Source organism: Moschus berezovskii, chromosome 23, assembly GCF_049115385.1.
Source record: "Moschus berezovskii isolate FMDL1 chromosome 23, NW_MosBer_1.0, whole genome shotgun sequence".
Lineage (NCBI taxonomy): Eukaryota > Metazoa > Chordata > Mammalia > Artiodactyla > Moschidae > Moschus > Moschus berezovskii.
This window is the reverse complement of record NC_142482.1, coordinates 38,822,916-38,847,460: the sequence shown is the minus strand read 5'-3', so window position 1 is coordinate 38,847,460 and position 24,545 is coordinate 38,822,916. Positions and strand designations below refer to the sequence as shown.

Here is a 24,545-nt window from a genome sequence, read left to right as displayed (position 1 = left end):
TAGGAGAAATTAGTGTGGGTTTAAAGGCAGTCTTGAGAGAGGTTTATGGTTCCTTCGTCTCTAGTACTCATTCTGTGCAGAGCTGTTCATATTTAACCTGTGAGTCTTCCAGTGTTTTGTTTAAGGTATAAATAAATTTAAGGGTGGACAAAAGAGTAAAAATGAGGTGCAGTTTAATACTCGGTTTTATAAATCCCACTTGGGTGATGTAGTGTAAATTACTTAGTCTCTCAGTTTTGGTTGTCTCCTTTTAAAGTAAAGCATTTGTCTGAATTGCCTCACTTCCAAAGTTCTAGATCATCATGAGCGGAAATGTGCTGCAGGCAAGCTTTGGCTTCAGCTGTGGTCTTTGAAGCTGGAGTTTTTCAAGTGAGGGTTTTAGGGAAGTGAGAAACTGAGTTTGGGGACAAGGCAATAAAGAGGGATGGGCCAGGCACTGTACCTGGATGTTTGAGTCACCCCAGTAATCCTCAGTAATTCTCATCACACCATTCTCTACCCTAGGTATTCTGAAGGTTTTTTCAGAGGTTAGCATGTGGAGGTGGTCACTTAATCTATCCAGGGCAAAACTAGGGAGAAACAAGTGATTTGGGGGCCAGGGTGTTTTTCCACTCTGCCTGAACACTGGGGTTGGCATTGTATGGTTCCTGTCTGGCTTCAAGTGGTGATTTTACCCCAGTTTTAGGTAAAAGAGTCTGCTTTCAATGCAGGAGACCTGGGTTCGCTCCCTGGGTCTAGAAGATCCCCTGGAGAAGGGAATGGCAACCCACTTTAGTATTCTTGCCTGGAGAATTCACTGTACTGAGAAGCCTAGCCGGCTACAGTCCATGGAGTCACAAAAAGTCAGACAGGACTGAGTGACTAACACTTTTTCACTGACACTAGCCTTTTTGTACTTTTCACGGACAATCTGTAAACAATAGCAACTTAATAGCACATTTAATTATGAAAAAAAGAGGGACTAAAAGCTGTGCAGCATAGAGCTGGGGAAATGGGTGTTCCTCCCACACAAGCCCTTCCCTAGGGCTGCTTCTCACTGGAGCGGTTAAAAGCCCTTCACACTTTGTTGTGTTAGTCACATCCAGACTGTCTTGCAGCCCTGTGAACTGTAGCTCAACAGGCTCCTCTGTCCATTGGATTTTCCAGGCAAAAATACTGGAGTGGGTTGCCATTTCCTTCTCCAGGGGATCTTTTCCAACCTGCATCTCCTGCATTGGCGGGTGGGTTCTTTACCACTGAGCCATCTGCGAAGCAACACTTTCTTTAGCCTGATTAGAATCCCAACCTCTTTGCTTCCAAAAACAGCCTGTGAATACCAACTCCAGAATCACACAACTTAAAGTTTCATGTTGTGTATTTTTCAATAAATCATTCCCCTCTGGGAAACAAAAACAGTTTAGGAATGACAAAGTATGGGAAGCCTTGTTAAGGAAAAGATTGTAAAGGTTAAAAAAAAGTATAGTTCTGGTCCCTGGGTCAGTTCTCAAAGGCTGGTCTTACTAACAAGATAGGTGAACTATGATATTGTATGCTCTGACCATAACTTTATAATATGTGCAGTTTAACTGCTGAAGCAGCAGAAATTGGGGGCTTAAGTTTTTAAAAACTTAACCTGCCAGATAATAGAATAAATCTTTAAAAGTAAACTCCCATCTTATTTATTTTTGGCTGCTCAGAGGGGCATGCAGGATCTTAGTTCCCTGACCAGGGATTAAAACTCTCACCCCATGCAATGGAAGCATGGAGTCTTAACCACTGGACTGCCAGTGGAGTTTCTCAAATCTTTTAACTTCAAATCATTGGAGTTAGGGTTTGCCAACGTAGTGGTATATGGAGATTATTGGGGAGCTAAAGAAATACTGATACGCACCCCCAACCCTGGCTGCCCCCACAAGAGTCAGAGTCTTGGGAAGTAGGCCCAGGCACTGTATAGAATTAAAGCCACCACGATGTGTCAGCCAAAGTTGAGAAAAACCACTGTACCAGAGGCTATTCCTGATTATTTTTTAGAGGTATGGGGACAAAAGAGAGGGAGGAGAGGAAGGTGTCAGTGCTTCCAGGAGCAGCAGCTGGTGGCAAGGGATTTTCTGCTGTGAATCAAAGCTGGAAAGGCCTTAAAGTGTTGATTCACTGGCAGCAGTAGTAATGCTAAACTTTAGGGAAATTGCCACCAACAGCTTAGTGGGCCAAAAAAGAGAATTCCTAAAGCTGGGTCAATTAATTTCATGAGTCCTCACTAGGAAAATGGTTCATTAGAAAGCAACATCAGAGCATTTCCTGGACCTCGAGCGGTTAGGACTCAGTGCTTTCACTGCCAGGGCCTGGGTTCGATCCCTGCTAAGTCGCTTCAGTCGTGCCCGACTCTGTGACCCTGTAGATGGCAGCCCACCAGGCTCCCCCGTCCCTGGGATTCTCCAGGCAAGAACACTGGAGTGGGTTGCCATTTCCTTCTCCAATGCATGAAAGTGAAAAGTGAAAGTGAAGTGGTTCAGTCGTGTCTGACTCTTCGAGACCCAATGGACTGCAGCCTACTAGGTTCCTCTGTCCATGGGATTTTCCAGGCAAGAGTATTGGAGTGGGTTGCCATTGCCTTCTCCGGGGTTCAATCCCTGGCGGAAGTAAAATCCCACAAGCCATGAGGCTTGGCCAAAGTAATTAACACAGAACTTAAAAAAAAAAAGACATGAGCTATGGAGCAGTATGCTTGCTCAGGAGCCTTGCCCATGGAGAATTGAGGATGATTGCGGTGGAACCTTCATTATGGGTGTTACCTGCGATAAAGTCTTCCAGGCCGTGAAGGGCTTCTGCAATGACCCTGTTGGCATTCTCCACACTCACTACACTGTCCAGCAGTTCCGCAGTGCACTCCCCTTATTGGAGAACCCCAACCAGCTGCCCCCAAAGGAGGGTACCACGGCCCCAGGCTACCCCAGCTATCAGCAATATCACTAAGGAAGTGCCTCCGTGGGTGGTCCTCCTCGGTTCCCTCTGGGATGATCTACCTCAAAGCAAGAGCTGGCTCCCAGTTGGCCCATGAGACCCTCCAGAGAGGGCCCTTAACTGGTTCCCTTATCCCAGGTTGGGGGTGGGGCACCCCAGCTGCCCTGATGGATTGGTCCCTTCTTTCTCAGGGCACCCCAGCCCTAACTCCTATGTAACACACTCTCACCCCAGTCCCTTTGCATGGCGCTATGATAAGTATTTAAAGCCCGATTTGAAATGCATGTGTGTGTACTCCTTGAGCCACCCATAGGTGGAGCTACTTCCTAGGACAAGGGGCAGAACCCTCTTCGGGGACATAGGAGCTGAAGGGTTTGGAGTCGCAGAGAGGTCTCTAATAATGGTTTGTGGGATGAAAAATAAAAAAAGACATGAAGAAGATGGAAATGGGGAGTAACTGTTCACAAGTACAGAGTTTCAGTTGTGCAATAGGAAAAAATTGTGGACGCAGCCACCCCCTACAACGGTGCACCCCTTGTAGAATACGGTTGGGGAAACACAACCGTATTTCTGGATACCAGCCCCAGATAGCTGAGGAATTACTTTTACAAGCCCAGACTTTTGCATCTTCCCATACACAGAAAAAGAGTAAATTCATTGACTTGAGATGTCTGATTTTCTTTAATTAACAGTTAAATTTTTTTAAGTTCTGACTACACGGTCTTTGTTGCAAAAACCATATATAGCTTGGCTCCTCCATTTCCTCTTCGGAGCTGAGAGGCTGCAACCTGTGCTTAAGTCTTCAGTATTTTGTGTTTGATTTTGTTTTTGTTGTTGGGTTTTTTAACATTTAATTGGAAGATAATTGCTTTTCAATGTTGTGTTGGTTTCTGCCGTACAAGGTGAGCCGTAAGAATACATATATCCCCTTCTTGAACCTCTCTCCCACCCCCATACTGTCATCCCACCCTCCAGGTCCTCACGGAGTACCAGGTTGAGCTCCCTCGGCTACAGGGCAACTTCCCACTAGCTGTCTATTTCACACATGACAGCGTACATATTTTAAGGTCCTCGTTTTGCCTGCAGAATAAAACAAAATATTCAACTTTCAGGTTGTGCTGCCCCACCCACCTAGCCACCCAGCTCCCCGACCCAGCCCCCCCCCCCACCGCAGTAGACAAAATTATACCTTAGTAAAGCTGTTTATAAAAAAAGGACAAGAAATAATGTGCCTGACAGGTCTGTGGGCTGGAAGGGGGGGTTGCAAATTCATATTTCGCTGGCCAGACACAGTGGGATGACAGTCCCTTGGAGCGACCCCAGTGCCTTGCTGGAATACAAGAGAACTAAAGTCAAGCCTTCGGGTTACGCAAGCTGGGACTGGACCTCCTGGGAGGCCATCCAGGAAGTGTGCGCCCACAGGGCAGCGCTGGGGACGTTCTCCGGCCTGGCCAGTCAGGTCGCCTGTTCTTTGTATTTAAAAATTCACAAAAACGTCTCCGAATATTTGCCCAGAAGAATGTGAAACATTCGCTTGTGGCCTCTCTTTCACATTGCTTTAGTCTCGTGTGGACGAGTGATAAGGAACATTCTGCGGGTCGAGACAGGCATGTCAGAAGACAGCCATACGCGTCAGGCCCCGAAGCCGCGCCGCCGTAAATAAATAGTCCTGGCCCCGCCCGCACAGTTCTCTTTGTGCGGCGAAAACGCGCGGAATGAAGGTGGTACTGAGGCGGTTCCCTCGTGGTGTGCTGCGGAACCTTCCCCAAAGTAGGGGGAGGCTGCAGCCTGCGCCGTCTTTGCACAGCTATCGGCATGCAGGTACCTCGGGAACCCTTTGAGTGGGGGAACCGCAGTCTCGGGCTGAGCGGGATGAGTTATTAATACAGACTAGAGTTTCTGATGTCTCTGTGACGCCACTGCTTGGAACTGACCCAGCCCAGGGCACGGGGGACTCGTCTGGAGTCGCCCTGGTCTCTGCTGACTAATTGCTTTCTTTCCAGGCTCCTGATTCTCGAAGGAGGGTCCGAGGCACCACGAGGGTGAGTGGATTGTGCGAGCTGGAGTGGCTGGCGGTTTCACTGGGGGAGGATGGGGGTGATGATGACTCCAGGTGATTCTGAGTGTCTCGCTGACGCCATCACCGCAGCGCGCTGACCACCTCCACCCCCGCTCCCCCCCAAACCCGGGCTGGGATCTTTGGTGCGCGGGGAGAAGTTATTGTTCAATAACTGTTGTTGATCTCGTATTCGTGTGTCTCATATCTCCATTAGGAGTTAAAACGTCCACCGGTGTATTCTTAAAAGAAGGGTGAGTATTAGCTGTGCTGCTGTTTGTCTTCACGGGTTATCTTTTTTAATAATTCGAACTTTTATTCTCAGCCTTGCTAAACCTGCTTCCTCACCCTTTTTCCTAGTATAAGTTACCCTACATACGGTGCTTTCTTGATGGAAGTATTTTCTGCAGTTCTAAATTTGTTTTCTGCTTTTCTCTCCTGAACTTTCAATCGCTAAACTCTTAAATTTGATAAGTCCTTATGTTGGGGCTATCATCTCTGAATGTTCTAGATTCTAATGCTTTCCTTGATCCAGATCTCCCTAAATTGGGGATGATGATTTCTCAGACTAGAGTCTCTGATACTGGTCTTGATGTCAAAATTAATTTCTGACTCATTTGGGGAACTGGATACTTGGATATTTGAGAAGAGCTGGTGGGAAAGCTGTAACTTTGCTTGTTTTTCTCATTGGTTGTCCTGCTTTCCTCTTTTTTCTAGCGTGAGAGCTTTGGAAGCCCAGCCAGGGCAGTACCCCTTCACAGAGATTCCAGGCTAGCCTGGTGACTGAAGGCCTAAGGTTTGCAATTCTCTTGGAGAAGCACTTTTGGGGTGGCTGGGATGTTCTGCCACTTTAGCAACAGGCTCTGACAGGAAGTGGAGAGCAACGTGCTTCTGCCTGGGTACTGTGGTAAGTCTTCTCCTGGTTTTTCTCCACCTCCAGAGTGGTGGTGATGAACTGGTTGGACTAGAGTCTCTGAGCACTTCTCTGAGGATCTCTGAAACCACCTGAACCACTCGTGCTTCTTTCCTTCTTGTGTGGCAGTTTTCTTTAAAAAGTAAAATTGGTATATAGTTATATACCAAAAATTGGAGAAGGAAATGGTAACCCACTCCAGTACTCTTGCCTGGAGAATCCTATGGACGGAGAAGCCTGGTAGGCTACAGTCCACGGGGTCGCAAAGAGTCGGACACGACTGAGCGACTTTACTTCCTTACTATATTAGTTTCAGATATATGCTGTAATAATTGAATATTTATATATACTAAAAAGTGATTACTGCCGCAAGTCCTTTTTGGCTAATCTCTCTGATAGTTACAGTTTGTCCCTTGTATCTATAGCAGATTGATGCTGATGCCAGCTACTTGCATGTTTTTAATATGTGTTTCTTTTATGAAGTTTTAGGGTTTTGCTGACGCAGAGGATGTCCTACCTGGTGTTGGTCAGATCCTTGGAGTTTCACATGTTTCCTGCGTGAACCTGTGTGAGCAGCTGTCAAACTCCGGTGGAGAGGGGGCGGGCTGCCTAGAAATTTGGGGACCAAAATCGATTAGGCGATCTTGATTAGAAAGATTGCAATAAAATGTTTTAAAGCAAATAAAAATAGGTGGGTCTGAGTAAAAACAAGAGGGTACAGAAAGATTTAGGGATGTGAAAATGAATGAGCATCTCTGTTGACATCTAGCTGTACCTCTTTCCAGCTACATTACAAAAAACTAAAATTAGGTTTGTCACATATTGACACCAATGTTGAGGCTTTCTAGATGGAGTACCATAATATTTTTAACATTTGAGCTTTTAATTATACTATTAACACAATCATCCAGTTTTCTTTTTGATGAATTGGTAAAAACATAGGTTGTTTGGATACATTTTTAGAAGAATAATACTCCTGGTCGTTGTCCGGAGCTGGGAATGAGGAAGTGAAGTAGTATTTAATGGATATTGTTTCAGTTTTACAAGGTGAAAGAGTTCATGGGGTTGGATGGTGGTGATAATTGCTCAATTGTTATTAACATAGTTATTACCACTGAACTGTATGCCTAAATGTGGTAAAGATTCGGGGAGGGATAAATTGGAAGATTGGAATTGTTACATACACACCACTAAGTATAAAATAGATAACTAATAAAGATCTGTATAGCACAGGAAATTCAGTCCTCTGTAATAGGCTATAAGAGGAGAGGATCCCAAAGTGTTTGTATGTACAACTGATTCAGTTTACTGTATACCTGAAACTAACATATTGTAAATCAACTATACCCCAATAAAATATTTTTAAAATGGTAAACATGGTAATTTTATTTGTATTTCACCGCAGTTTAAAAAGTTGGAGAAAAAGTACCCTTTGCTCCTTTTTGTCACTGTCATAAAGGTGATTCCTCATTAGCATGGAGAGTGTGCTGCTCTAAAGCTGTACTGTACATTTGTTTGGTAGGGGGCATTTGAGTTTCTTGCAAGCTATAAACCAATGTGATTCCCTGTTTGTACCCAACTGAAGTTGTGTTGCAAAATACTCCAAAAGTAGAATTTCAGAGTCAATGGATGTGGGCTTTTAAAAGTAATAGTGTATGTTCCATAAAGTTGTCCCACTGTATTTTTTAGTGTTAATTGGCTGTGCCAGGTCTTAGTTGAAGCATCTAGGGTCTTTAGTTGTGGCATGTGGGATCTAGTTCCCTGACCACAGGGATTGAACCTGTGTCCCCAGCATTAAGAGTGGAGCCTCAGCCACTGGACCACCAGGGGAGCCTCGTCCCAGTTTATACTCCAAATGACAGTCCCCTTCAGACTGCCTGTTTGTCTATATCTACCATCACTATTCTAGCTGGAGTGTACCAGTTTCTGTATCTAATAATTCGTGTTTTAAAAATTGCACATCTGTTGCATTTATTTTTCGATGGAACATTTACAGCTTGGTCCCCGCTCAGCAAAGAATTTTTTCCAACTTCTATTTTCCTTAGTCACTTGGCCAGTTTTTTTTCCTCCTTGAAATTGTTGCATTGTTGGTACTCCTACAGGGCAAGGTCACCTGCTCCCATTGTTATTCTCTGACCTTGAGCTCTTTGTAATCCTTAGTCCAGTCGCTCAGTGGTGTCCGACACTGCGACCCCATGAACTGCAGCACACCAGGCTTCCCTGTCCATCACCAACTCCCGGAGTCTCAGTTCAGTTCAGTTCAGTCGCTCAGTCGTGTCCGACTCTCCGCAACCCCGTGAATCACAGCACGCCAGGCCTCCCTGTCCATCACCAACTCCCGGAGTACACTCAAACTCATGTCCACAGAGTCTGTGATGCCATCCAGCCATCTCATCCTCTGTTGTCCCCTTCTCCTCCTGCCTTCAATCTTTCCCAGCTTCAGGGTCTTTTCAAATGAGTCAGTTCTCATCAGGTGGCCAAAGTGTTGGAGTTTCAGCGTCAACATCAGGCCTTCCAATGAACACCCAGGACTGATCTTTAGGATGGACTGGTTAGATCTCCTTGCAGTCCACTGGACTCAAGAGTCTTCTCCAACACCACAGTTCAAAAGCATCAATTCTTCAGCACTCAGCTTTCTTTATAGTCCAACTCTCACATCCATACATGACTACTGGAAAAACCCATAGCCTTGACTAGACGGACCTTTGTTGGCAAAGTAATGTCTCTGCTTTTTAATATACTGTCTAGGTTGGTCATAACTTTTCTTCCAAGGAGTAAGCATCAATTTCATGGCTGCAATCACCATCTGCAGTGATTTTGGAGCCCCCCAAAATAAAGTCAGCCACTGTTTCCACTGTTTCCCCATCTATTTGCATGAAGTGATGGGACCTGATGCCATGATCTTAGTTTTCTGAATGTTGAGTTTTAAGCCAACTTTTTCATTCTCTTTCACTTTCATCAAGAGGCTCTTTAGTTCTTCACTTTCTGCCATAAGGGTGGTATCATCTGCATATCTGAGGTTATTGATATTTCTCCCGGAAATCTTGATTCCAGTTTGTACTTCCTCCAGCCCAGTGTTTCTTATGATGTACTCTGCATATAAGTTAAATAAGCAGGGTGACAATATACAGCCTTGATGTACTCCTTTTCCTACTTGGAACCAGTCTGTTGTTCCATGTCCAGTTTTAACTGTTGCTTCCTGACCTGCATACAGGTTTCTCAGGAGGCAGGTCAGGTGGTCTGATAGCAGCTATCATCTGTTTAGTGCCTCTGTGCTAGACTTTGTGTTTCACTGAGTTCTTAAAATGTTGCAAAGTAGATACTTATCTACCCTGGTTAGCAGGCAAGGAGAGGAATGCTCAGGGGTATTAGGTAATTTGCTTAAGGTCACAGACAGGTATTGTGGTAGGAGATAGATGGGCACCTGGGCTGGACAGCTGGTGTTTGTCAAGTGGAGTAAAATTGAAACTTTGTTCTCACCCAGACACTCCGAAGATAAAGCTAGTGCCTGAAGCTGAGCTGAGTTCTGCTAAAATAAAGACTTAAGATGACCACTCCTAAGGTCAAGGAAAACTTTCCTGTCTGCCCGTTTGCAGGAAGTTTCCTTGGGGGTCAAAAAAGGAGGGGATGTCCCCCCATGATAAACTCGGATATCCCTCCACAGACCTCTGCAGTGGACTCCACCTTGGCAAAAAGTTGCACACATCTTGGGGAGAGTCTTAGGGACTGGTCAGGTGTGAAAAAAGATAATTAGACAAGTGTAAACAAAGACCCAGAACTGTCCTATATGTGTATTTAATTTTTACTGCACTTCTCAGAGAGGATACCCATCTGTCTTTCTGCCTTGAAAGTGAAAATGTTGCTGAGTCGCGTCTGACTTTTCAACTCCATGGACTAGCCCGCCAGGTTCCTCTCTCCATGGAATTCTCCAGGCAAGAGTACTGTAGTGAGTAGCCATTCTCTTCTCCAGGGGATCTTCCCAACCCAGAGATTGAATCTCTCCCATTATGGGCAGATTCTTTCCAGTCTGAGTCACCAGGGAAACCCTACTTTCTGCCTTACTTCAATCTTAAATAATTAACCGTGTATTTCTCTGTGTGCTCTCTCACTTGCGCTGTGTACCTACTAAAAATGAGGCGTATTCTTTTCAACCCAGTGTTTCCGTTTCTGGTAACACACCCTAACCACAGTCACACAGATTAATTTACATGAATCCTTGATGTTACTGATTGTAAGGGGGAGAAAAAAGGAACTCAAGTGTTCTCCAGTAGGGAAATGGCGGTATAGTCATACAATATACCATGCAGCAGAAGTATGCCTGACATATTAACGTGGATTAATCTCACAATGTGAAGGAAAAAAGCAAATCACAGAGAAAGAGTATGTAATGTGAAAACACTAAATAATACATTGTCTAAAGGTCCTACTGTATAGCACAGGAACTATATTCAATATCCTGTGATAAATCTAATGAGAAAGAATATGAAAAGGAGTGTGTGTGTGTGTGTGTGTGTGTGTGTATACTATATATGTATGTATAGCTGAATTACTTCACTATATAGCAGAAATTAACATTGTAAGTAAATTTAAAATATATGTATTGTTTGGAGTTAAGTATCATAGTAAAAACAAAAAGAAATGTATAGGATTGTTAAATGCTAAATTCAAGGTGGGGTGGGTATGGAGAGATGTATTCAAGGAAATGTACGGAGGGTCTATGGGAGCTTGTTGTGCAATTCATATTTTTGTATGTCCGAACTGCTTAATAACTTAAATGTGGTTTGGAATCTGTGAATCTCAGAGGACTGAACACAGGCAAAAGCTTAAGTCAGCCCCAGGGATACCTCCAGACAGGGAGCTCCCTTGGAAGACAACTGTTCGCAAGATGAGCCAAAATAAAAAACATCCTCAGGAGAACAAATCAGCAGGTGACTTTACAACCAAGAAACGCAGATGGGGAGCACACTTGGAGACTAAAGCTGTTCAAAGAGATAAAGAAGCTAATTCAATCTATTGGTAGAGAACTAGTAACCTGGAAGAATCATTCATAATGTGGCGTAGAGAAAACAGAAATGAATAACATGAAAAGGAGTTGATAGGAAAGATGAAATGAGCCACTCCAGCATTTGGCATTGTTCGTTTAGAGCTGCTCTCACCTTGCTGGTTTGTTTTAATGCTCCCACGAGAAAAATTGCAGGCACAATGGTAGTTCTGTCCAGTGGCATCTGTGGGCATCTGGTTTTCAGCAGCTCAGGGCCATCTGTTCTTTCTGTCTTCTTTATTTACTTACTTTATTTGGCTGCACCAGATCTTAGTCACAGATGTGGGATCTAGTTCCCCTAGTATTAGCCACTAGATCACCAGGGAAGTCCTGTTACTTTGTTTATTGTACTTTCTTGACCATTAACGTCATACTTTCCCAAAATAGTCTTGTGATTGTCTTATTTCCCAGAGAATAGGGACAAAGAGATTATCCTAAGGGTTAAAGTACCTGCTGACTCTTTAAGTGTTTAAGTTTATTGGCCCCTGTTAGATGACTCTCAGGTGAGAATAGGTCACATTCCAAGGCTGTTTATTGCCTGTCATTAAACCATTAACTTCTAAATATAGTGATGATAGAGATGTCAGCCAGTTATCAAACACAGTTATGTGCTGATAAATAACCACAGAGGGAGCTGTCTTTAAAAGGCCATGCAACAATGTCGGGTACCACCCGGGACCAGAGCCTCCCATTTCCCAGCAGCATGAAGGGAGAGGCTGAGCTCCACACTGGGTTGATTGCTTCTATAGTTGCTTTTTTTTTTTTTTAATGTTTGGCTGCATTATGTCTTGGTTGAGACATGTGGGATATTCACTGTGGCACTAGGGCTTAGGTGCCCCGTAACATGTGAGATCTTAGTTCTCTGACCAGACCAGGGATCGAACCTACAACCTCTACACTGCGAGGCGGACTCTTTAACTACTGGACCACCAGGGAAGTCCTGATTTCTTCTAAAGGAAGCTGAGCAACCGTTATAACCTCCTTTTAAAAGAGGCTGATTACTTCTTACATTTCTTTTATTAGGAAACTTTTAAAACAGTAGGAAGAATATAAATACCCATATACTCCCACCTAATCCAATACTGCAACATTTTCCCATATTTGAAAATATGGCAAATGGCAAATATATATATATATTAAATTATATATGTGTGTATACATATACAGACACATATAAAATATATATATTTAGCAGGTGCATTTCAATGTGAATTATAGAGATCAAGGCATTTTATGCTTAAATATTTCAGCATGCATACCCAAAATCTAAGGACATTTGCCTGCAATATGATTATGCCTGAGAAAATTAATAATTCCTAATATTACTTAATGGGCTTCTCAGATGGCTCAGTGGTAAAGAATCCACCTGTTAATGCATGAGACCCAGGTTTGATCCCTGGGTTGGGAAGATCCTCTGGAGAAGGAAATGGCAACCCACTCCAGTATTCTTGCCTGGGAAATCCTATGGACAGAGGAGCCTGTCGGGCTACAGTACATGGGGTCTCAAAAGGGTCAGACATGACTTAGCAACTCAACAACAACAATATTACTTAATACTTAATATTCAAATTTTTTCAACTGTTCCCAAAATATCTTTTATGGTAATTGTTCTTTCGAGGGCCAGTATTCTTGAATCAAGGATCAAGAACATTATTTTACTGTTAGATCTTGTTAGTCTCTTTATTCTAGAAAAGTCCCCTTCTTTCTGTGACAATGATCCTTTGAAGAGACTTGGGCAGTTGTTTTGTAGGATATTCCACATGTTGGTTTCATCAAACTGTACTCTCATGGTGTTTTTAACTTGTTCCTCAAGTTTCTGCTTTTTATTTAACCTAGAAATTACTCTTAAAGGCTTAATTAGTTTCCTTTTTTTGTTTGTTTTGGCCTCACTGAGTGGCTTGTGGGATCTTATTAATAGTTCCCCAACCAGGGATTGAACCACTGGACCAAGGGAATTCCCTTAAAGGCCTAATTTAGATTCTGATTACATGGTTTGGGCAAGAATACTTCATGAATGACACCAGGTGTTAGTTTCCTATGTGTGCTACAACAAATTACTACAAACTTGATGGTTTAAAAAAAACAGCTATTTCTTCCTTCACAATTCTGGGAGCCAGAAGTTGAAAACAAAAAAGTCAAGGTGTCCACAAGGCCTGGCCCAGACATGAGGGAAAAATCTGTTCCTCCAGCTTCTGGCGGCAGCTGGCATAACTTGACTTGTGGCCACTGTGGAGTCTCATCCCAAGGTCACAAGTGTGAGGTCTTGCACCAAGGGCATAGAAGTGGAGCCCAGAACCGAGGTCACCTCTGAAACTGACTGAGCCTCTTTGTAACTGTTGCCAAAAGCTTGCTGATCATCATCAGCAAGCTTCCTGACTCCAGTTAAGCAAAAATGCCCACCCTGGTAGTCACTCTACAGTGCCCTAACCCATTTCCTAATGCCACTCTTCCAGCAGGAATTTTGTCTGGAGACTATAAAAACTGGCTACTGACTCACAAAACGTGTCGGCTCTCCCTTGAGCCAGCCCACTGTTTTAACAGCGTCCCATTGACTCTCCCTGGTCTGTGAGGAGATCGGCCTGCTATGCCCTCAGCACTCTCATTATCTCTGCTCTTTGTTCTTAATAAACTCACTCCCTTCTGAAATGCTCTGTGTCTGGAAATTCTTTTCCAACCCGCACTTGGACTGCTGTGACAGCCACTCACTCCAGCCTCTGCCTCTGTGTTACACTGCTTCCTCCTCTATACTTGCGTGTATTGAAGTCTTCTTCAGCCTCCCTCTTACAGTGATAAGTGTGATTGCCTTTAGAGCTCTCCCAGACAACCCAGGAGGATCTCCCAATTGCAAGGCCCTTGATTTAATCACATCTGCAAAGACCCTCTTTATCCCAGTGTAAGATAACCTTCTCAGGTTCCAGGGATTAAGGCATGGATATCTTTTGTGGTTGTTCAGTCAATTCAGTCCTGTCAGACTCTGCGACCCCATGGATTGCAGCACGCCAGCCTTCCCTGTCTTCAGGGGTATCTTTTAGGGGATCATTTTTTTCAGTCTACCAAATGCTATGTACTTCACAGGGCTTTGTGTGAGGGGGATCATAATGTCTACTTGTTCCATTATTCTTCACCTTAGTTTGATCACCCGGTTAAGTAGCGACCCCCAGGATCTCTTCCTTGTAGAGGTACTTTTTGCCCTTTTGAGTGGCAAGGTGGGTTATTTCTTTGGCACTGTTACCAAACCATGTTTGTCTGCCTGATGCACAGCAAGCCAAATGCTACGTTTGCACCAGAGGGCTGATTCATAAAGCAGCCAACCGAGGGATGGGAGGACAAGCCTCAAATTTACTTCCCAAAAGACAAGGGGCTTGGGATATTCATGGGATAAAGCTGAGGTGTGGTGAAAGGTAATTGGAGATAAGAGAAAGGTGCTGTGATCAACATTCTGCACGGGAACAACTAAACTACAGGCCTCTTATTGGGACCTGTGTTCAGAAAATGACTGCGTTAGCAAGCTCTGAGAATGAAACTTTTGTCCCTCTGATGTCAAAATGTCATCCAGCAGACACTTGTGCATGTCCAGATGGAGGGTCTTAACTGGCTCTAGCTCAAACCAGACACAGCCAGCTCCAAGTCTCGAAAAACAGCTTGGGCAAACATTGTTTGGGCTATGTGGTGTTTGGAGGACACGCAAGTTTCTGTAAAAACAAAGTGAGCTTGATCAGTGAAGGCAGGTTACTATTATTACTTATTAACGGCTAACTGCTGACTACCCTTGGTTCCAGCACCATGTGAATGGATATCCAGCCTCCATCACACTTGACCTAATGATATTGGCATCCACTGATGATCTTTGCCTGTGTAGGGAAAGGAAAAGTTTTCCTTGACCTTCTTAGGGTCCTGGGCTCATTCTGAAAAATTAACCTGACAAAGACAGATTAACAGGAGAAAAATATACATATTTAAGTTTTACATAACACAAGCCTTCATAAAAAAAAATGAAAGCCCAAAGACATGGCAAAACATATTTGCTTATATATTAGGTTGAATGAAAGAGGCAATTGTGGGAAAGTGTCTAAACTATGTGGGGAGGCTAAAGGAAGATAAGGATTATTTTAATAAGTTCTGTTTTTGTTGCAAGATCTTCATTCCCTAACTGGGAACTAAATCCAGACCATGGCAGTGAAAGCACTGAGTCTTCACCACTGGGCCTCTAGGAAATTCCCAACAAGTTTTGTTTCTACAGAATTCTCTTGGTCTCAGCTTTTTGTTCTCCTGATTCAGGGAGCTCAGTTCAGTTCAGTTGCTCAATTGTGCCTGACTCTGTGACCCCATGGACTGCAGCTTGCCAGGCTTCCCTGTCCATCACCAACTCCTGCAGCTTGCTCAAACTCATGTCCATCGAGTTGGTGATGCCATCCATCCATCTCATCCTCTGTTGTCCTCTTCTTTTCCTGCTTTCAATCTTTCGCAGCATCAGGGTCTTTTCAGATGAGTCAGTTCTTTGCATCAGGTGGCCAAAGTTTTGGAGCTTTAGCTTCAGTATCAATCCTTCCAATGAATATTCAGGACTGATTTCCTTTAGGATTGACTGGTTTGATCTCCTTGCAGTCCAAGGGACTCTCAAGAGTCTTCTCCAACACCACAGAGCAAAAGCATCAATTCTTCGGCACTTAGCTTTCTTTATAGTCCAACTCTCACATCCACACGACTACTGGAAAAACCATAGCTTTGACTAGACGGACCTTTGTTGGCCAAGTAATGTCTCTGCTTTTTAATATGCTGTCTAGGTTCAGGGAGGGCGCTTTTCAAATGGGAACTGCCACTCAAGTTTGCAAAATGATGATTTTCCAATTTGGTTACTTTTTCTATACTTATTTTTATATTCTCCTGTAAAATAAGTAATCTGTCATCAACTGGTACTTTAACCTGAATTACTTGTTCCTGCAAAGGTAAGGGAATGATTCATTCTTTTCCTGTATTTATAGTATCGTGTAAGAGGTTGGTGTTAAAGTGTAAAACTGTCCTCCAGTGGTGGCAAATGAATTTCCCCTCTTTTTGGTATACGTGAGTCCAGGAAATTTTCCTGTGGTTCTCCATGACCGTATCAAATGCTTCCTTGAGACTCAGACATCCTGAGACACTGGCCTCCCCTTGATCTCTCCTTTTGGAGCCATGAGCAAGGAACTGCCACTGGGATTGGCATGAAATCCTCAATGAACCCGTGTTAGTTATTGTCTACCAGGCTCCTACCTCCAACAGCATGGGCACTTGAACGGCTTGAGGAATTTAAAAATAATAAAAGCAAGCTTGGTGAAGGTTGAACAACATTCCTTAAATTGGTTGATAGGAACATCACCAAGTTAGCTGGGCTTAAGATACTGAAGCACAAAGGTGGTTGTACATCTTCACCCTTCCCTCCAACCTCCCCTTCTCTCGATACACATTGGGTTGGGTCATTCACTATGGGCACCACCTTTGTTGTTGTATTTTGCCAAATTACCCAGAGGTCATTTATTTATCTTTTTCCTTCTATTTATTTGTTCCTTTTATTTCCTTCTATTTGTTTTTTTGTGCATGCTAAGTTGCTTCAGTCATGTCTGACTCTTTGTGACCCAGTGGACTGCAATCTGTCAGGTTCCTCTGTCCATGGATTCTCCAGGCAGAAATTCTGGAGTGGGTTGCCATGCCTTCCTCCAGGGGATCTTTCTGACCCAGGGATGAAACCCATGTCTCTTGTCTCCTGCACTTAGAGACGGGTTCTTACGCCACTATTTAGTTTAAAAATATTTATTTACTTGGCTGCAGCATCGGAGATCTTTAGTTGCTGCATGTGAACTTAGTGTCATGTGGGATCTAGTTCTCTGACCCGGGATTGAACCCGGCCCTCCTGGATTGGGAGAGTGGAGTCTTAGCCACTGAACCACCAGGGAAGTTCAGTTGTTTCTGATAAGTATCTATTTCTCCATCTGTGTCAGAAAAGCAGAGCAGATCCCCTGCCCCCAGTCAGGCCGCCTGTGTTTCTCTCTTCACATTTCTTCTCTCAGACATCCCCATGTCCATTCCCCCGCCCCCGTAGGCCCTCAGACTCCGCCTCTGTAGGTGTGTCCTGTGTGGTAACAACGTGGTTTACCGGCCAAGGTAATGTATTATGAGCACATCAGTTTACTTTGAGAACTGGCAACGGAAAGGGAGAAAGGAGGCATTTATCAAACTGCCTTTCCCATATGACCCATGCTTCAGGGTAACCCATCAACCTTGATGAGGGACACTTCTTTTTCATTAAAGAATTCCAGTTAATAAGTGAAGAGAAAATAATATAATTCAAAAACCAGTATTTCATAACCCCTCATGAAATAACTGATTCAGGCAAAACTCATCTGTGTACGTTAACTGTGTTAACTGTGTACTTATCTGTGTCAGTCGGAAGGTTGATGGGGAAACCTTTCACAGCAGAGTTAATGGCCATCTGAACACATCACGTACCCTCAGCTTTACTCAAGAGAGGGACAAGCAAGCAGTACTTGCTTCCTGAGGGAGCACAACAGGAAACACACAGCACCTGAGAAGGAATCTTGTCCTACGCTCCTCCTCACCCAGGGAATTGGAATCTAATTAAACCTTCAGGTTTGCTAAGCGGAAACACAAGGGATGGAGGAAAAAGTTCAATGACACTCTGAGGAAGAAAAAGACGAACCTAGAGAGTGGAACATTCTACAGGACAAAATGAACCTACTTCTGTGTAGATGGTATCCAAAAAAATAAAATAGAGAGAGAGAAAAAGAGAGGAGAGGTGAACTACTGTAGATCAAAGAGATTTAAGAAATACCAAAAGCAGCGAGTAGATTTTCTTGGGATCCTGGTTTGAACGAATCAACTAAAATAAGACATCTGATGAAATTTGAATAACCAATTTGGGTTTTAGAGTATACCACAGTTATTGTGAATGTTTTGGGTGTGCAAAAGCATTCAGTTCAGTCGCTCAGTCGTGTCCGACTCCTTGCGACCCCATGGACTGCAGCACGCCAGGCTTCCCTGTCCATCACCAACTCCTCAGCTTGCTCAAACTCATGTCCATCAATCTGGTGATGCCATCCAACCATCTCATCCTCTGTCATCCCCCTGCCTTCAGTCTTCCCCAGCGTCAGGGTCTTTTCCAATGAGTCAGTTCTTCGCATCAGGTGGCCAAAGTACTGGAGTTTCAGCTTCAGCATCAGTCCTTCCAATGCACATTCAGGGCTGGTTTCCTTTAGGATGGACTGGTTGGATCTCCTTGCTCTCCAATGGACTCTCAAGAGCCTTCTCCAACACCACAGTTCAAAAGCATCAACTCTCTGGCATCAATTTTCTTTATAATCCAACTCTCACATCCATACATGACTACTGGAAAAACCCTAGCTTTGACTGAACGGACCTTTGTTGGTAAAGTAAGTCTCTGCTTTTTAATATGCTGTCTAGGTTGGTTATAGCTTTTCTTCCAAGGAGCAAGCGACTTTTAATTTCATGACTGCAGTGACCATCTGCAGTGATTTTGGAGCCCAAGAAAATAAAGTCTCTCACAGTTTTCATTGTTTTCCCATCTATTTCCCATGAAGTGATGGGACCGGATACCATGGTCTTAGTTTTCTGAATGTTGAGTTTTAAGCCAACTTTTTCACTCTCCTCTTTCACTTTCATCAAGAAGCTCTTTAGTTCTTCTTCGCTTTCTGCCATAAGGGTGGGGTCACTTTGTATCTGAGGTTATTGAAATTTTTCCTGGAAATCTTGATTCCACCTTGTGCTTCATCCAGCCTGGCCTCTGCATATAAGTTAAATAACCAGGGTGGCAATATACAACCTTGACGTACTCCTTTCCCTATTTGGAACCAGTCTGTTGTTCCATGTCCAGTTCTAACTGTTGCTTCTTGACCTGCATACAGATTTCTCAGGAGGCAGGTCAGGTGGTCTGGTATTCCCATCTCTTTCAGAATTTTCCACAGTTTGTGGTGATCCACATAGTCAAAGGCTTTGGTGTTTTCAATGAAGCAGATGTTTTTCTGGAACTCTCTTGCTCTTTCGATGATCCAACAGATGTCGGCAATTTTATCTCTGGTTTCTCTCTGCCTTTTCTAAATCCAGCTTGAACATCTGGAAGTTCACAGTTCACATACTGTTGAAGCCTGGCTTGGAGAATTTTGAGCATTACTTTGCTAGTGTGTGAGATGAGTGTAATTGTGTGGTAGTTTGAACATTCTTTGGCATTGTCTTTCTTTGGGATTGGAATGAAAACTGACCTTTTCCAGTCCTGTGGCCACTGCAATAGCATTATGATTATGTAATAAAATGTAATAAAATAAAAAAAAGAGTGAGATGCATACTTAAGAATGCAGGGGTGAAATGTCATGAGGTTTGGGATTTGTTTTAAAATACTTCAGCAAAGGAAATAAGACAAAAGGATCTGACGATGCAATGTGGTAACATCTTGATTAACTGCTGAAACTGGATGTTGTGGTACATGAGGTTCACTAAGCTATTTTCTCTAATTTTGTATTTTTGAAAATGTCTATAAAACGAAAAATCAAGTATTACATTGTTGACCACAAACTCTGGATAGAACATAACAAAATTACACCTTGTCTTTACACACAGTGGGATATATTCTACTTCTTCCATCAGATAGAATAAATTATCCTAACATTTTCTTATAAATGCAGTTGAAAGTAAATGATATCTCTAACTGCAAATGAAGGTGGCCCTCATCTCTTTATGATAAAGACATAAAGAATGTCTTAAGGACTTCCCTGGTGGCGCAGTGAGTAAGATTCCACCTGCCAATGCAGGGTACACGGGTCTGATTCCTGGTCCAGGAAGATCCACATGCAACCAAGCGGTGTGCCACAACTACGGAGCCTGAACTCTAGAGCCAGAGAGCCGCAGCTACTGAAGCCTGAGTGCCTAGAGCCAGTCCTCCACAAGAGAAGCCACCAGAAGAGAGGGCTGAGCACCACTGGGAAGAGTAAATTCCACTCACCGCAACAAGAGAAAAGCCCACACAGCAGCGACCCAGCACAGCCAAAAAGAAATAAAGTTGAAAAGAAAGTCCTGAATGTTTCTACCAGCTTATCCAGGCATTGCACTTGCTTTCCATATGGAGGAAAGCGGCTGTCCCACTCAGCTGCAGGCTCTTTTCACAGCATCTCCTCTAGGATGAAATGCTATTTTCACACGTAAAATTTGCCACGGTGCTTATTTCTCTGCCAGGCTGGCCTGGGAGAAGCGTCTCACCTGCATTTTACACACCTGCTCCCTGCTTCATGGAGGATAGCTTCTCATCCCACCTTAAAATTACAGTGCAGCTAGTTTTTAATTATCTTACGAGGTTCCTCCTCCTACTCCTCATTACACCTGTGAAGAGCGAACTTTTTCTGCGATAGGAAAGAATGTGAAGTCAAAAGGAGGATTTGACTTGCCAGAGTCACCGATTTTCAGTCAATAAGCACACTAGCTTCCGTCCCCAAGTTCACTCCCCATCCCACACGTGGGCATGGGGAAAACAGACACGAAGACATACAATGACAGAAACAGAGAGACTCTGCAAATAGTCATTCTCCTTCATTAAAAATGTTAAGTTATAAACATCTTGATTCATAAATAATCAAAGTGCATGGTGCACCTCATCCTTTCTTGAAGCCAAATGTCCTGCCCTCCTAGAGCTTTCACCAACCCTCTCCAAAACCAGTATTTTACCCCAAAGAGGTAAGTCTTCCCCAGTTCCCTGAGTTTATTTAATGCTACAGGCCCACCTAACCCTGCCCAAGAAAAGGACCAATCATTGTCCTGGGAGGACAGAAAGGGCAGGCGGGTGCAGAATGTGGAAGGGAAGTGCTCCCAGGTGCGGGCAGCTCCTCCTGGGTGGGAGAAGCCAGGTTTTGAGTCTTAAAGGAATGATCTCCCTGTCAAAGGTAAGTTGATTTTGCAAAAGGCTAGAGTCGAAAGGAAGGTGGAACTGTCCTCTAGGCTTCTCCAGCAGACCCTCCGCAGACCCACGGTCCTGAGGCTCAGTTCAGGGCTCTCTGCCCCCAGGGCGAGTGCACAGTTCACAGTGTTCCGTAGACGCTGACTTTGACCAGAGAGATGCTCTCCATGTACTGGTTCCGGCCTTTCTCATACAGGACGTAGAGTTGCGGGGCCTGGTCCTTTCCATCCAGGCTGCCCTCCAGGGTGGTCAGCGATGAGTAGCCACTGGGCCCAGGCCACAGCTGGACCGTCTCCTTCCGCCAGGAGGTACCATTGCTGAAGCTCCAGCGCAGGGTCAGGTTTACTCCTGGGAACAGCAGCAGAGTCAGGGAGACAAAGGGCTTCCCTCCTGGACAAGGTGGCCTTCTTTCGGTCACAGGGGATCCCCCGCTCACCCCACGCCACCTGGCATATACTCACGGAACTCTGGATGGGCTGGGTTGGAGAAGAAGACAATGCCAGAGTTGGTGGCTACAGCCCCTGCAGCTACCACAGGGTCCACGAGCTCTGTGTCAAAGGTCACGTCCCGAGGCCTCAGGGTGTCACAGGCGTCGTAGCTGCGGAGGATGATGCGGCAATGACAGTGGTAGTTGTTTTGGTTCCGCGCATTGATGACCACCGAGCCGTCGGGGAGCTCGTAAGGCTGAGCGGAGAGAAGAGGGCTTCAGGAAGATCCAGGGCAGGGACAGGGGCAGAGCCCAGGGCCCCATCCCCAAGGAAGCAAGGCTGGCTGGCACAAAGCTGGGCAGCCAGACCCAGGGTCTGTGAGTGAAACGGGCCTCTAGAGGGCCGAGCAGGTCGGGTGGGTGGGGAACAGCCCGTGGAATCCTCACCTGGCACTCGTCAGGGTTGAAGTCGTTTTCCCGCTTGGGCTGGCCATAGGGGATGCCGCTAACCCCACCTCCATAGCGCCAGGAGACACCATGGTCATCGCTGAGCAGGCAGAAAACCCCGTCCCGCTCCAGTGTCCCATGGCCACACACGATGAGCCGGCCCTTCCGAGGCTCCCGCTGTTTCTGTGGAGAAAGGATCGGGGTGCTGCAGACGGAGACACCGAGGAGGCTCAGAGGCAGGGAAAGGGGACCCCTCACCTCCTAAGTGTGAGGGGACACCTGGTCCCCTTCCGTTCTGTCCTTGCTGCGGGTCCTGCAAGCCTTGCAAACACCCACTGACTGAATTTAGCTTTTTCGCAGAATAAACTCCTTGGGGGCATACAGGGTATACTCTGGACAGGCTGTGCAAAGGACAAGGAGGCCTAGCCACAGGCATCAGATGGGAGCTTAAACCCAACCTGTGTTCACGGACCAAGCTGTGGCCCATGGCACAGGCTAGTGTCTGCTCAAATGAAGGAGAGGTTTTTTCCCCTAATCTGAATGGGATTTTCTAATTTTTTTCTAATCTGTACATGGATTCAGTTCAGTTGCTCAGTCATGTCCAACTCACTTTGTGAGTCCGTGGACTGCAGCATGCCAGGGTTCATGGATTGTTACATGGTTTGGGGCAGCCCTGTGGACAACCCCCAAATGGAATGCTACTGGCAAAATTCCACCTTCCCTGGGTAGAGTGTTCTTCCAAGGACGTCCCTTTCTTCCACGGAATCCCATCTAAGACAGAAAAATCTGACTTCACAGGATCTTGTCTTTGCGAAGGAGTCCGTTATGGGGCAGACTCTCTACAAGGCAGCTCCTTCCACCCATCTCAGGACAGAGACCTGAATGCCAGAGCCCGGTCCTGGGGCAAACATCTCGGTGCCTATATCCAGGGAGAGGTTCCGCGGCGAGCTCCAGGAAACACCATCATCCTTACTCCACACCAGCATGGTAGAGGCCACCTGGCAGCCAGCCTTATGAGCACAGAGAGAGTAGAAAAGGAAGACCACGCCTGTCGTCGTGTCGCTCACCACTGCCCCCAAGTTCAGCCCATCTGGGGTCTCCCCATCATCCACAATGAAAGCTGTCGGAGACCATGTGCTGCCTAAAGAAAAAAAGGAAGAGACCCAGGGTATGCACATTGAAGGTGCCCTTTCCACCACTCCCTGCCATTTTCACCTCCTGGCTAGGGACCCAAGGCCTTATGATGGTCCCGAGGCCTAAAAGATCTGCCCCTCCTTACCTCTCTGACCTTCTACCTTTGTTCACTCCATCCAGCCACACAAACTCCTCATTCATTGAATATCTCCCTCCCTCCTTGGGGCATCTAAGCTTGTTACACTGCTTAGCATGCTCTTTCTCCAGGCTCACTCACCTCCTCCGAGTCTGCTAAAATGTCATGTACTTAACATTGCAGTCAAACCCTAGTACTCTCCCTATTTCTGGCCCTATTTTGTTTTTTTCCACTGTACTTATTACCTCCCAACAACAAAAAAATTCATTTAGTTATTTATTATGTATATTGTTTGTCTCTTCCATCCCCTATCCTATGAAGGCAAGGATTTTTGCCCTGTTTTGTTCATAATTGTATTCACAGAACCTAGAACAATGCCAAGTATATAGTAAGTGATCAATAAATGTCTGAATGTGTACTCAACTCCTTGGTGATCTTAATTTCCAGATCACTGCCATGATACCTTCCCTTCTTAAGTTCTACTTCTCAGGGATCCAGCAGCCTTAGGGCCCTAAAGGCAGGTCAAGCTCCCCACCCATCCAACCTCTTGCGACCCAGTCATCTTTATACCCTGGTCCATAGACCTCCGCAGAGCTATGAATTTAGCTCCTTTATCCGATGTCGACATTTTTCTGGCCTCAGCAAAGGCAAGGAGAGTGCCCCGAGGAGTGGTGGTGATGAGCGGGATTCGGAAGGTGTCCACAGAGCCGATCTGCTTCCCACTCACCCACAGCAGTTGCTCCATGGTCACAAGTGGATGAACCTAGGAAGAGGGAGGGTCAACAGAATAAAGGTGACTTTGGGTTTTAGAGTGAATGAAGAGTGGTCTGGAGTCAGATTTCTCTGGGAGAGGCAGGGTGATGGGGATCTGGTGTGCGAGCTGGGGTCCCAGAACTAGGAAGGGGAACCCGAGGAGAGTTAAGAGCGAAACTGGTGGCTCAGAGCGAGGAAGGGGCTACGACAGGAGAATGAGCCCTCAGGGACAGGGAGACCTCAAATGGGGAAGCCTGAAAGAGGAGACTCAGAGGGAAAGGGGCTAGGAAAGGAGGAAACGGGGTCGGAGGGTTCCTTGGTGGAGAAATCGATCAGCAGCCCCTATCGTGGGGGGACAACCGGGCACAGATTGCCCGCGCGGGTGGGGGACGGAGCTATGCGAACGGGGACCCACCAGACTGAAGTCATCCTTTGCTCCGGCCCCGACTCCTGCAGAAGACAACATCAGCATGAAGATCGCGGAAAATATCTGAACCCTACAGATTTCCCATAATCGCAGCATTCGCGGTCTCCCGGGTTTGCCCAAGGGCACTATACCGGGTCCCTCTTCAATCATCTCTCTCTCGCGGCGCTCACGACCCTGGCCCCCAGGACTCGGACTCGGGTTGGGAGTCGATCAACTGACCCCGGCCCTTTAAACGCTCAGATGTCTACCCTAAGCCCAGCCCACACCCAGCGGCCTAGCCGCGCTTCCGCGACTCTAACTGGTCGTCACAGGACTCTGCACG

At 45.4% G+C, this 24,545-nt stretch overlaps 1 protein-coding gene, 2 long non-coding RNA genes and 3 other non-coding genes across 8 annotated transcripts; 4 read left to right on the top strand and 2 right to left on the bottom strand.

The window, feature by feature from the left end:
- Positions 1 to 3,597: 3,597 nt before the first annotated feature.
- Positions 3,598 to 4,303, bottom strand: LOC148774145 (uncharacterized). Its single transcript, XR_016036092.1, has 2 exons — positions 4,130 to 4,303; positions 3,598 to 4,020 (listed from the first exon to the last, which is right to left on the bottom strand). It is a non-coding gene; the product is annotated as an uncharacterized LOC148774145 (long non-coding RNA).
- A 228-nt stretch (positions 4,304 to 4,531) lies between these two features.
- LOC129543102 (uncharacterized) lies at positions 4,532 to 7,284 on the top strand. Of its 2 annotated transcripts, XR_008683237.2 has the most exons (5): positions 4,606 to 4,761; positions 4,944 to 4,982; positions 5,214 to 5,250; positions 5,714 to 5,903; positions 6,393 to 7,284. It is a non-coding gene; the product is annotated as an uncharacterized LOC129543102 (long non-coding RNA). The 2 variants fall into 2 exon arrangements; XR_008683236.2 differs by having other exon boundaries at positions 4,532 to 4,761; positions 4,944 to 5,250.
- LOC129543899 (small nucleolar RNA SNORD48) lies at positions 5,037 to 5,099 on the top strand. Its single transcript, XR_008683356.1, has one exon. It is a non-coding gene; the product is annotated as a small nucleolar RNA SNORD48 (small nucleolar RNA).
- Positions 5,545 to 5,611, top strand: LOC129543898 (small nucleolar RNA SNORD52). The gene has a single exon (XR_008683355.1). It is a non-coding gene; the product is annotated as a small nucleolar RNA SNORD52 (small nucleolar RNA).
- LOC129543902 (small nucleolar RNA ZL8) lies at positions 5,933 to 6,014 on the top strand. Its single transcript, XR_008683359.1, has one exon. It is a non-coding gene; the product is annotated as a small nucleolar RNA ZL8 (small nucleolar RNA).
- A 13,229-nt stretch (positions 7,285 to 20,513) lies between the features above and the next one.
- Positions 20,514 to 24,528, bottom strand: NEU1 (neuraminidase 1). 2 transcript variants are annotated; one of them, XM_055406899.2, is made up of 7 exons: positions 24,355 to 24,528; positions 24,212 to 24,246; positions 23,614 to 23,806; positions 22,652 to 22,914; positions 21,774 to 21,956; positions 21,361 to 21,583; positions 20,514 to 21,247 (listed from the first exon to the last, which is right to left on the bottom strand). In XM_055406899.2, exons 1-7 carry the CDS (start codon positions 24,371 to 24,373, stop codon positions 21,021 to 21,023), a joined length of 1,143 nt encoding a protein of 380 aa, XP_055262874.1. In that variant the 5' UTR covers positions 24,374 to 24,528; the 3' UTR covers positions 20,514 to 21,020. The 2 variants fall into 2 exon arrangements, with proteins under 2 accessions (XP_055262874.1, XP_055262873.2); XM_055406898.2 differs by having other exon boundaries at positions 24,212 to 24,527.
- Positions 24,529 to 24,545: the final 17 nt, after the last annotated feature.